Source organism: Cupressus sempervirens, chromosome 6 (assembly GCF_028749045.1).
Source record: "Cupressus sempervirens isolate cs-2001-9-10 chromosome 6, ASM2874904v1, whole genome shotgun sequence".
Classification (NCBI taxonomy): Eukaryota; Viridiplantae; Streptophyta; class Pinopsida; order Cupressales; family Cupressaceae; genus Cupressus; species Cupressus sempervirens.
This window is the reverse complement of record NC_143123.1, coordinates 118,089,960-118,101,669: the sequence shown is the minus strand read 5'-3', so window position 1 is coordinate 118,101,669 and position 11,710 is coordinate 118,089,960. Positions and strand designations below refer to the sequence as shown.

At 33.9% G+C, this 11,710-nt stretch overlaps 1 protein-coding gene across 16 annotated transcripts; it reads left to right on the top strand.

The window, feature by feature from the left end:
• Positions 1–2,795: 2,795 nt before the first annotated feature.
• Positions 2,796–9,975, top strand: LOC149551505 (uncharacterized). 16 transcript variants are annotated; one of them, XM_089786998.1, is made up of 7 exons: positions 2,796–2,877; positions 2,956–3,003; positions 3,176–3,376; positions 3,500–3,559; positions 9,273–9,383; positions 9,468–9,538; positions 9,680–9,975. In XM_089786998.1, the coding sequence occupies exons 3-7, from the start codon at positions 3,303–3,305 to the stop codon at positions 9,742–9,744; spliced, it is 381 nt and encodes a 126-aa protein (XP_089643124.1). In that variant the 5' UTR covers positions 2,796–2,877; positions 2,956–3,003; positions 3,176–3,302; the 3' UTR covers positions 9,745–9,975. The 16 variants fall into 16 exon arrangements, 8 of the variants coding, with proteins under 8 accessions (XP_089643124.1, XP_089643122.1, XP_089643126.1 ...); XR_016352766.1 differs by adding exons at positions 4,357–4,428; positions 4,525–5,257 and having other exon boundaries at positions 2,796–3,003; positions 5,733–9,975; XM_089786996.1 differs by having other exon boundaries at positions 2,802–3,003.
• The last annotated feature ends 1,735 nt before the right edge of the window (positions 9,976–11,710 follow it).

Sequence of the window (11,710 nt, the reverse complement as noted above, 5' to 3'; positions counted from 1 at the left end):
GTCAAATTTATCAAGCTGTCTATAGAGCTGGTCTCGCCTATTCCTTCCATTTCCCCATTTCCACTCATTCCCTCCATTTTGCCTTCTCTGAGGGGGGTTAAAATGCCCACGCTCATGATAGAAGGGATTTGCTTGTTGCCCCCCATTCCTCCTGAACTGATTCATTGGCCATCTTCTGTTGATATGTTCTCCATAGAACCAACCCTCATGGCGTTTGAAGCCTGAGCGCCTATCTGCAAACCTCCTAGACAACCCTTTGCCAGTAAAAGAAGACCGTTGCCCCCATCGTTCAAATCTCTGTTTCTCTCGCTCATGCTCCATTCTGTTAATTCAATAATATTATATATTATGATCACCATCAAATAAATTGATTCTTTTATAATTATTAATTATTACGTCTAATATATATTATATCTAATTAAACTATTAAACTACGACAATTACAAGCACACTTGTTAAATATATTAGATATTTATTTCAAAACTATTTTAACGAATGACTTGTTGGAATTACAATAGGAAAAATAAACTTCTAAGAGGGGGGGGGGGGGGGGGGGGCGGCGGGTGGTGAATCAGTGCTTTAAACTTTGACTCATAAAATATTTAGCATATATCCATCTCAAATATTCATTAAGTAAATTGAAATACAATGCAAAACATATACATCTAAAGCATGTAGACAAGGAAGCATTCACACATATATGACACAAGATATGATTACCCAAAAACCCTCCAATGAGAAGGTAAAACTGGGGTGGGGATGACACCTACAAATCTTTACTATTGCAATAATAAAGTGTATCCAATAAAAGTTACAATGTTTGATCATGAAACATGATTTACTCTGTGAAAGATCTACCCTGTTAAAAGCTTACAAAGATTGTTAGGTCTCACCCTCTTAAAGGATTTCAACACCCTATTAAAAGTGTGTTTGATTAAAGGACTTTAACTCACAATTAAGTAAGCACTTTGTTAGATGATTTAAATACAACCTGTTAGTACTACTTTGTTAAGAGATTTAACTACTCACCTGTTAGAATGTCTTAGCATTGATTTTGCGATTAGCACTCTTATGCTTGATAACATATCACCTCTATCTTGTTGTGCTCTTGATCATTCTTGATCAGATGTCTCTCTGCTGTTCATTGTTTCCTTCCTCTGTTCTTCTTTAACTGATTCTACAATACAATTTAGATCATAATACCTTGGTCACCCTGAATGTCCTGGTTTGTGCATGCAAAATTCTCTTTGATCATTCATTTATTCCCTATTTCACTCATTATAAACTTTAGGGTTTGTCTTCCTTAAGAAGACTTATGTGACTTAGGGTTAGGTATGAATTAATGGTTGTGATTCATCCATATTGCCACTTAAACTTTTTCTGTACCTAATTGTGTGCATGTAATGCACAGGGATTCAAACTTAAGATTCATTCTTATCATCAAAATATCATAATTCAATTTTTAAGTCCACTAAAAAATGGTCTACATAGTAGTTTGTGCCAATACAAACAATTGTGACAAAACTGTGTTACTTAGCAATTGAAGTCCCTGGTGCTTGACACATACTAACTTCAATACTATCACTCGACATCTAGATGACTTGGAATGCACTACTTGCTCGACTCCTGAATCACTCTTTATACACTATTTGTTCGGTACTTGATTGTCTCAACACATGAGTGACTCAACACTCACTATTTACTCGACATGCTCCAATTTATATGTTGTACTTAGCATATGTTACTTATTCTGCATGAACTAAGTAAATGACTTAAGTGTATAGACACTCACTTGTCAAAACCAATATGAAATCAACATGACTTAAAATTAACAATTTAATAAATATTTTTAATACATTATCATCTATAAAATTTTATCATTATAAATTAAAAAATTATATTTTAAATTGAAATAAATTATAACTAAAAAAGCTTCTAATATATTTAAAATATGATTGAAAAATAGATTTAATAATTAAATCATATCTATTTGGATGATATTCACGTAGGCATTTAATTTCTACTACCTACCATAAAATGAGTGATTCAAAATTTACTTTAATCTATTCTTTTAATTTACTTAATCTAATATTAATTCATTACAACTATTACTCTTATTAACTATTTTTTAGTCGATAGGCTATATGTGTAAAAATATTTTTTTGGTCAAAAATTGTTGTTAGACCAAGAACTGTCACCCTCGTTAAATTATTATTATTTATTAATCTTGAGTAGATTCGAATCCAAGACCTCCCAAATAAGTGGCTCACAATTTACCATTGTGTTGGAAGTTTTGCCTTATTTATCTCCATTTTTAACTCTTATATTTAATTATAAAATTACTCTACACTTTGAACTTTTATCTTTTTCTATTTAATTAGAAAATTAATTAGTTGTTATCTATTTTAAGTCATATTTTTCTTTCTTTTTATTTAATTTTAATTTTTAAAATTGATTGAAGTTTTAATTTTTAAATTATTTTGATTGATTTAGTTTTTTTTACTTCAAATAATAATTTGTAATTTAGCTAAATTTTTATTTTAACAAGTAATGACCACTATATCATCTTTCTTCCAAATATATTTCTCTAATATTATCTTTTTAAAATATCTAGAACACCGTTAGAATGGAACCGTCCTATGTTCGATCAATCTGGAGAGTCGGTGGAAAAATTTCTTTACAGGTGGCTGATAAAATCACCGTAGATTATCTTCGGCCGCCTCACTTTGATGGTCCGATCCTTTCCCTCGCATCAAATCTGACCTATAAATATCTATTAAAGCAAACCCTATAATGCAGTAGTTTCCGTAGCCGGGGCAGCGGTATCTATTAGCAGTTTTCTTGCGCAAGGTTCTCTCTGAGTGGGATGGGTGTATGGTGGGAATCTCAGCTGTCGTTCAATTGGTTGCATTTTCTTTTTCTTTTGGTTTATCTAGTTTTTGGTGTGTTGAACAGAAATATACTCGAGCCCTGACAGAAATGACCTGTAAGCTTGCCATCGAGGTCGGTTAGATTTCATGGGTTTTTAAATCATTATCACTATGGCTTTGTTTTCCATCCGTCAATATGGCGAATTTGATCCACGTTAACAGATCGTACATGAAAGAGTCAGATCCCTTCCTTTTTATTTCTGTGATGTAATTGTGATGGTGCATACCGTTTTCTTCATTTGTAGGCCGAGTGAGTGAAAAGCTAGGTTTTCCATATAAGGAGCGGCAGGAGGATTGATAGCACGATTCATCTTTATCTAGATGAGGCGATGAAAGAAGATTAACGCCCGTTGGGAGAGGCAAGAGGCAGCCATGAGGGATGAGACGATGATCGGTCGAAAGAGAGACATGCAGGTTGAACTGGGTAGTAAACATCTCGAGTCTGAGTATTATCTCTCCTTCGGCTTCTCTTTTTCTGCACTAAATAGCGGCCGATTTACAAATTTCAGTTGTAGGTTATTGTAGCGAGTTGAATGGAACCGAAGTTGGTTATATTTGATGGCTTTCAGGGGTTCGTATAATATCACTGGTGTGGTGCAAGCGGGGTTGTTAGTTTCGGCGGATTCACCGTAAGTTTATTTATCTCTATATAAGATTTACTTTGCTAAAACTGTAGAAATACTTATTCGCCACGGTATGTCAGGGTTTCAAGGGCAGAATAGTTTTGGTTGCTTGCTCTCGGTAAAATGTTTTATGTCAGAGGGTCTTGAATGGAAACATTGATATCTGTGGAGTGATTATTTTAATCTGTAGTAACTCTTTAGCTGGAAAAGATTACAACATTGGAATGGAACTATTTAATGGTTTTCAGGGTTTCTTATAATATCACTGGTGTGGGGCAAGCGGGGTTGTTAGTTTTGGCGGGTTCACCGTATGTTTATTTTATCTCTAAATCAGATTTATTTTGCTAAAAATATAGAAATATTTATTCGCCATGGTATGGTAGGGTTTGAAGAACATACTAGTTCTGTTTGCTTGCCCTTGGTAGTAGGGTTTTATGTCATAGGGTCTTGAGTGGAAACATTGATATCTGTGGAGTGTGATTATTTTTATCTGTAGTAAGTTTTAGCTGGAAAAGATTACAACAGTGGATTGGAACGTTACTCCTATCGGAGAAGATTTGTAAATATTTCTGTAGGGACGGGCCTTGAAGCTTTAATCGATTGCGTATCTTTAAATATTTCGTCTTGGTCCTATCCCACCACTGGAGGTGTAATTGGTATTTGAGTGTTTTGATCCTATTTTTGTTAGAATCGTGTCTGTCAGTGCAAAACTTTGTACTATTTTGTACAGATGAGAGGGTGATGACTGAACAGGTATAAGTGGTCGTGGATTTGGTTTGTGAAGCATTTCTTTGGTTATGCAGATCAATATATTTTGTCAATGCAGATTACGTCAAAATTGTACGACACCGACTTAGACGTCACAGGACTAAGTGGTACAATTTTAATTCCCTTGCTAGAAGTAAATATTTAGATGCAATTGCTCGTCTGAGGAATTCATTTTTTCATTAATTTCATTTATGGGTTGAAAGGTATCTCACAAGGAAGATTGCTTAAACGGTGGGCGTGCAGTGGTGTTTCCCCTGATTATGCAACTCCTTGAGTTGGATTAAAGGGCAGGAGAACAAGAAATCAAAACTACCCGATTTGAATTCAATGCCTCCTCTATGACTAGTTTAAAGCACCTAATTTGATCTTAGAATCTTTTTAGATTTGTGCTTTTGTTTATGTAAAATGGTGTACACTGTCTATTCAGATGGCGAGTAGGCAAGTCTGACACGGCGTTGTAAGTTGGTGTTGTAAGTTTTAGTTCTCCGGCATATGTTATTAAAGTGGTCCAATTTTTAATTAATATTTTGAAGAAATATTTATGTGATTTCTTCGTCTTTCACAACATGTATTTTCTTTCTTTGTTGTTACTGTAGTATATGCGCATAAGATAAACTTATTTTTTAGGTTCCTACTGGAGGGTTGAGTTTACGAGGTTTTACAGGGAGAAGAGGGCGTGCCACAGTGGACTTGGTTTTGGCGTTTTCTGCTATGAAACAGTGGAACTTCTAATTGTGGCAGGCGGATGAGATATTCTTTTGTTTAAATTCACTTTTACCATAATTGACTGATTTAATTCTATTTTTATTTTTGGGTTATAAAGTTGCACTTGTTTATTCAAACCAATGTATCTTGTCTCTACAGATTACTATTGAAGTAACGTATGGCTCCATATGGCTGAACGATGTTATTACAGTGAAGTAACACAAATAAGTGGTACAATCTTTAATCTCTTGCTTTAAGAATCAATTAGGTAAAACGTGTCATGTCTTATCTTTTAAAATACCTAGTTTCATTCCCCTGCACCATTTCTAGTCGCCTAATAGTGAACCATACGCGAATAGATTTGAACCTAAGATTACTTGCTAGGTTCTATACAAACTGTTATTTGGTTCCGTTGGAGAGCTCAATTGGTCCAGGTTTTTAAGTAAGGTTGATGTAGACGACGATGGAGGATTACTTTCTTTCATTTGTGGGTTAATGGGTATGCTACCTTGAAGTGCGCTCGACAATGTGCATGGATTTGGCGTTTCTCGGACTTCTAGTTTTGGCTGGAGTATGAGTAGTTGTGAGCGCACTCTTTTGAATTTTTTTCTTTCTATGCTTAGTTTAAAGGAACTGATTTGATCCTTTTTTGGTGTTAGAATTATGTCTTTGTTACAAATCAATGTAACTCGTCACTGGTTAATAGGTACATTGCGCACGTGAGAATGGACATGGATTTGGTGTTCTAACTATATAACAATGCAGTTCGTCAGGAGTATAAGATATCTTTATTCTATGTTTTTGGTTAAAGTTATTCTGTTTGATAGATTTCAAACAAGTGATTTGATCCTACTATGCATTTGTTTACGTATAACGATGGACTGTCTATACAGATGTGGAGTTGGGCACTTAGACTTGGGGTGCAAGTGGTACGAACGCTGGACTATGTTATTGAAATGAAGTGTCAGATATAACTGGTTCAATTTTTCCACTTGCTAGAAGTAATTAGGTTCTATTTTCGCCTCTTAGAAAACCTGTTTTCTTGGTTTTGTACTTAAGAACGATTCCCAAGCAGATTTGTACTAAGATGACCTTACATTGTTGTAATATCTGTTTGATTTAAGATTCCTCGAGGAGGGTGAGCTTCTGGAGCCTGCCACTGCGGCGGTGCATCTGGTCTTCCCAGCTGTAAAACAATGGAACTTGTAATTGTTGCTGGAGGATAACAAACTCTTCACTCAATGATTTGAATTCTATTTTGTTTACATAATCGATTAAAGAAACTTTTATTAGTCTCATTTTTTGTTAGAATTGTGAAGTGTGTCTTTGTTTATGCAAAACAATTATTATGTCCATACAGAGGACGTTGAAAGTTGTACGACTTTGATCTATGTTTACTACGATGAAGTCACGATACTAAGTGGTACAGTTCTTATTCCCTTGTTAGAAGTAATAGTTAGCTTCAATTGTCTTGTTTGTATATTTTTTCATTGCAAGGAATGCAATCACCTACAATAAACTATATCTTGGTAAATTTGAAGATTGTTTGAAGATTGTTTGTGGGATATTGTACGAGCTGTTTTGTTGAAGTGCACAGGTAGTCCAGGTTCCTAATGGAAGGTGGAAGTTGTGTTTCTGAGATACATAAGTGGGAGGAGAGGGCGTGCCACAGTGGACGTGTGGCGTTTCCAGCAATGAAACAATGGAACTTCTAACTGTGGCAGGAGGATGAGATATTCTTTATGATTTTGAGATCAATTTTTCTATAATGAACTAATATTTTTGGGTTAAAATTGTGCACTTATTTATTTAAACCAATGTATTTTGTCTGTACAGATTGCTATTGAATTTATGTAGGACTCCCCGTGACTGTTGCCTATGTTATTGCAGTGAAGTAACACAGATAAAGTGGTACAATTTTTATTCCCTTGCTATAAGCAATAATTAGGTGCAATGTGTCCTCTCTTATAATTATCGTCTGGATCTTATACAAACTGTTATGTGGTTTTGTTGGAGAGCTCGATTGTTCTAGGTTCCTAAAGTAAGGTTGATGTACATGATGATGGAGGATTACGTTCTTTCGTTTATTGGTTAATGCGTATGCTACCTTGAAAAGCACTCAACCATAGGCAGTCGAACAATTAAACTTTCTAGTTTTAGCTTGAGGATAAGTTGTTCTAAACTTACTCTTTTGAATTTAACGCTCTCTTTATGATTAGTTTTAAGGAATCGATTTAATCGATTTGATCTGTCTCTGGGTAAATAGGTGCGTCGCGGATTTGGTGTTCAAGGTAATAAAATAATGCATCTTCTAATTTCGTTGGGAGGATAAGTATCTTGATTCTCTCATTAGGATTAATGTTCTCTCTATAGCTCACGTGTTGGATATCATTCAAACATTTTGGTGTTTTTGTTGTAGAACCTGCGTGGTTTTAGGTTCATAGAGGAGGTTGAGTTTTTGGGTTGATATCTGTATTTTACAGAGAGTCTACTGTGGTCGTGCTGGAACTTCTAATTGTGGCGGGACGATAAGAAATTCTACGCTTCTGAGTTCTTTTTTGTTTCTTGTTTCTAAGACACTGTTATCCGATTCTTAATTTTTGTTAGAATTGTAGAGGAATATATTATGTCCATACAGATGACGTTGAGGTTTCGATTTGTGTTACTACAATGAACTATACCTTAGTAGATTTGAAGATGGGAGGATAAGAATTTTTTTGGGAGAATAAGAAATTCTTCACGAGTATAAGAAACTCTTCAGTAAACGATTTGAGATCTACTATATTTCCATGATTGATTCAAGTGAACTTATCCGATTCTAGATTTTTGTTAGAATTTTGAAGTTTATTTATACAAAGCAATGTATTCTGTCTGTACAGATCACAATGAAGTTGTATGACTACGTTCTATGTTTGCAGTGATGTAACGCTAATAAACGGTGTAGTTCTTATTTCCTTGCTAGAAGTAATAATTAGGTGCAATGCTTGTCTCTTTATAAGTATTTTTTTTTGCTTTGTGATCTGTTGTCAACTAATAAACCATATGTCAGTAGATGTGAAGGTCATATGTTGGATATTGTCTGAGCTGTTTGTCTAGTGTTGGATTGGTCCAGATTCCTAGAGGAAGGTGGGAAACTTGAGGTACTTGATGGAGGAATTCATTCTTTCCTGTATGGAGTCAATAGGTATATATATGACGGAAGAAAGAGTTCTCCAGAGTGGGTATAGATTTGGTATTTTCATTTCTCGAGTTAACATGTTTTTACCATTTTTGAAAGAAGATGGTCTTTTATTAACAGGGGACATGGATATGGTGTTCCAGCTATAAAACGATTGAAATTCAGATTCAAATTTTGGCAGGACGATAAGAAAACTAAACTTCCTGATTTGAATTCGACGTTGTCGCTATGATTGATTTTAAGTAACCGATTTGTTCCTAATGTTTTGTTGGATCTGTGCCTTGTTTATGCAAAACAATATACTGTCTATACAGATGATGAAAAGACAATTTTGTCGTGGCGTGAAACTAGTATGACTGCGACCAATCTTGTTAATGTAAGGAGTAACAGGAATAAGCGGTACTATTTTGTTGCCTTGCTACGAGTAATAAAGGTGCAACGTGTGTTTCTTAACGCTCTTATTTTGTCTTCTTCTGTCATACCGTAGTAAATTACTGTAGATTTTTGTTAGCTTCCATTTTTGAAAGGAAGTAGCGTTCACTCATGGCAGCAGGATGTCAATTTCTACTCCCTTGCAGTTTCAACTACTTGTTTGAAATGGTGATTATATTATTTAAGTTCACGTAGTTGTGAAGAGTATTCAACTACTTGTTTGGAATAGTTAGGGTGCTGGTTTGACAAGTTCACGCAGTTGTCAAAGAGTATTCAACTTGCGCATTGACTGCAATTTGCCCTAACATGAAGTAGGGGTTCTTATCGAAAGGCCTGTAAGCCTTTTCCAAGTGATTGTGCTATGGATGAAATTGTAGATGCATTCCATTAACAGATTTGAGAAAAGGTAACTCATTTCATTTGCAACTTAATTTGCTGGTGTGTAGTATAACTTAATGTAAATGTGGAATATTGCTCCTCTTCTTTTAAGGGATTGCGTTAGAGTTTCATTTGCATTAAACAGTAGATGTTAGGAACGGTGATATAAAACTATTTATTTGGTAATTGGTTTGGAAGGAGTGATTTTGAACTTAATCGAAAGTGAGGTCTTCAGTCTCTTATTTTTATGTTTACCAGAATACCACAGGCAAGAAGAGCGCTTCATGTGGTGGCTATGAATCTAGCTAGCTCCAAAACAAAGCGGCATTTGACTGCCAGCTCTAAAACAAAGCAGCATTTGATTTGGCAGTAAGACATTCATATCCTTCTATGAATGCTTCTATACCAGTGATGAAATAACTCTTATTTGTTTTTGTGCGGTGTTCCCTTCAGTTTATGCAGACCGTTACTCTGTTTGAACAGATGGGGTTGGCAAGCGCAAGGTGGTTTCGCATATTTTGCGAGTAGGCTATATTTACTGTGATCATACATTATCAGCTTTCTGTTGAGTTTTGAAGGGTTTAGATAGTTTTCTGTGATATGCTCAGTTTACCTTCAATCGTTACAATATAGCTGAAATATTCATTTTGGTTGCCAAACCGTAGTGAATTTGTTTCACACGCTAATTTCGCCACGAGGCATCAAATATTACAAATTATCATGCAATTGATCCAGCTGCAGTCGAGGTTGCATTTTTGAGAGCACGGAAGTGAGGAAAGTTGTAGCTGTTGTAAGTTCGGTAGAGGCCTCTTCAATCAAATTTTTCCAAATAGTGAAAGTTCATATAGCAATGTTCTTAAATGCAAACATATATAAGCTAGCAATCGCACCTTAGAGTGCAATGGGTATGTCGAAGAGATAGTGAAGATCAATTTAAAAAAAATTGGTGGTTTTTTTCAAATACATCTGTCCAACTAATAATGAGTAGTACAAGGGAGAAAATCAGAAAAAAATGTCTTTTTTTTATTAAGAAAACTCTAATTATAATTTGCAGTGAGTCAACATTTTTCTTCTAAATCAAAAGTATTACAATGGTAAATACATTTTTAAATATAATTTATTACAATCTAAAAGTAAATATATTTTTTATATTTTTATTGTAAAAAGTAATATTATATAATACATATATTTTAAAATATAATTCTTCAAAACGCAAAATGAATCAAAAGTATTACAATGGTAAATACTTTTTTAAATATAATTTATTACAATCTAAAAGTAAATATATTTTTTATATTTTTATTATAAAAAGTAATATTATATAATACATATATTTTAAAATATAATTATTCAAAACGCAAAATGAATCAAAAGTATTACAATGGTAAATACTTTTTTAAATATAATTTATTACAATCTAAAGTAAATATGTTTTTTATATTTTTATTGTAAAAAGTAATATTATATAATACATATATTTTAAAATATAATTATTCAAAACGCAAAATGAAATCTAATTTTGACATAAATATCTAGTCAAATTATCAAATTTTGACATAAATATCTAGTCAAATTCAATACCTTTATCATGAATAAAAATTAAATAGAATTTTTAATTTAATATATTTGAAAAAAATTAATTAATAAAAGTTAAAATTCAAGAAATTGGAAAATACCCAATTATCCATTTCAAATGATAAAATATTTTTATTATCTATTATCTAAAAATCATTTTACTATAAATATTTCTCTATTCAAAATGCTGAGCATTTATTATAATTCTAAAATAAAAATTTATATCCACTTTTCTACAACTATATACTTAATTTTAAATAAAAATCAGATTAAATATTTAAAAATAAGATTTGTGAGCTTGGAATATGTACTAGGAGGTCACGCGTTCCACTATTTTATTGGAAAATGTCAGCTTTTGACAAATTGCTCCTTGAAAGTGAACAAGTATAGGAACCAATCCCTGAAGAAGTAATGGAAGAACTTGCAATTTCTCATCTGCAGGCTCAACAGGATGAACCCGAAGCAGGCATTCGGTTATTAGAAAGGTATGAGTAATCCATGCCCTGCATTTTTATTGACTGTCAAATTATTTGGATTAAAATCATACCAGTTATGTGCTTTGTTAGACTCCGGCGCAGATTGTAATCTGACCCGTAAGGAAGCCTTTCCTCTTGATTGTTGGATTCTTACCACTAGTATTCACTCAGTAACTCATGCCAACAATCTTCTCCGCTTCCAAGCACATTCCTATACAATTTGCCTCGCAAATTTGTTTTGTAACTTTCTTACAGTTTCTTGTCGACCAATATGACTGTATCATTGGCAGTCAAACCTTACAGCAATGGTCCTTTTATACTGTTGGCCACCAGGGTACTTATATCGACTTTCAATTTGGTCGAGTGTTTCAAATAAATGAGTTTCGCGCATATTCACCCAAGTTATCCTATCTTTCTATGTCGAACCCTATTCCGCCTCAATCGCGTGTCTGGTTAGCCACGCAGTCTCTTGCCGCCCGGGGGGAATTAGCCATTATACAGTTTGATTTTTGCGCAACTGTTTTAACTAAGGATCTCAGTAAATATCAGCACAATATGAGTTGTACACTCCCTCTCAAAAATGATGAAAACAACCAACCAATGCTTCCAGCAAGTAAAGCCAATTACTTTATTCTATCTCCAGAA

Bases quoted from the DNA above. Each gene is read 5' to 3' on its own strand.
- LOC149551505 (XM_089786998.1), top strand. From the start codon at position 3,303: ATGAGGGATGAGACGATGATCGGTCGAAAGAGAGACATGCAGGTTGAA. The intron at 3,377-3,499 runs GTATTATCTCTC...GATGGCTTTCAG, and splicing joins AGTAAACATCTCGAGTCTGA to GGGTTCGTATAATATCACTG. The intron at 3,560-9,272 runs GTAAGTTTATTT...TATGTTTACCAG, and splicing joins TTAGTTTCGGCGGATTCACC to AATACCACAGGCAAGAAGAG.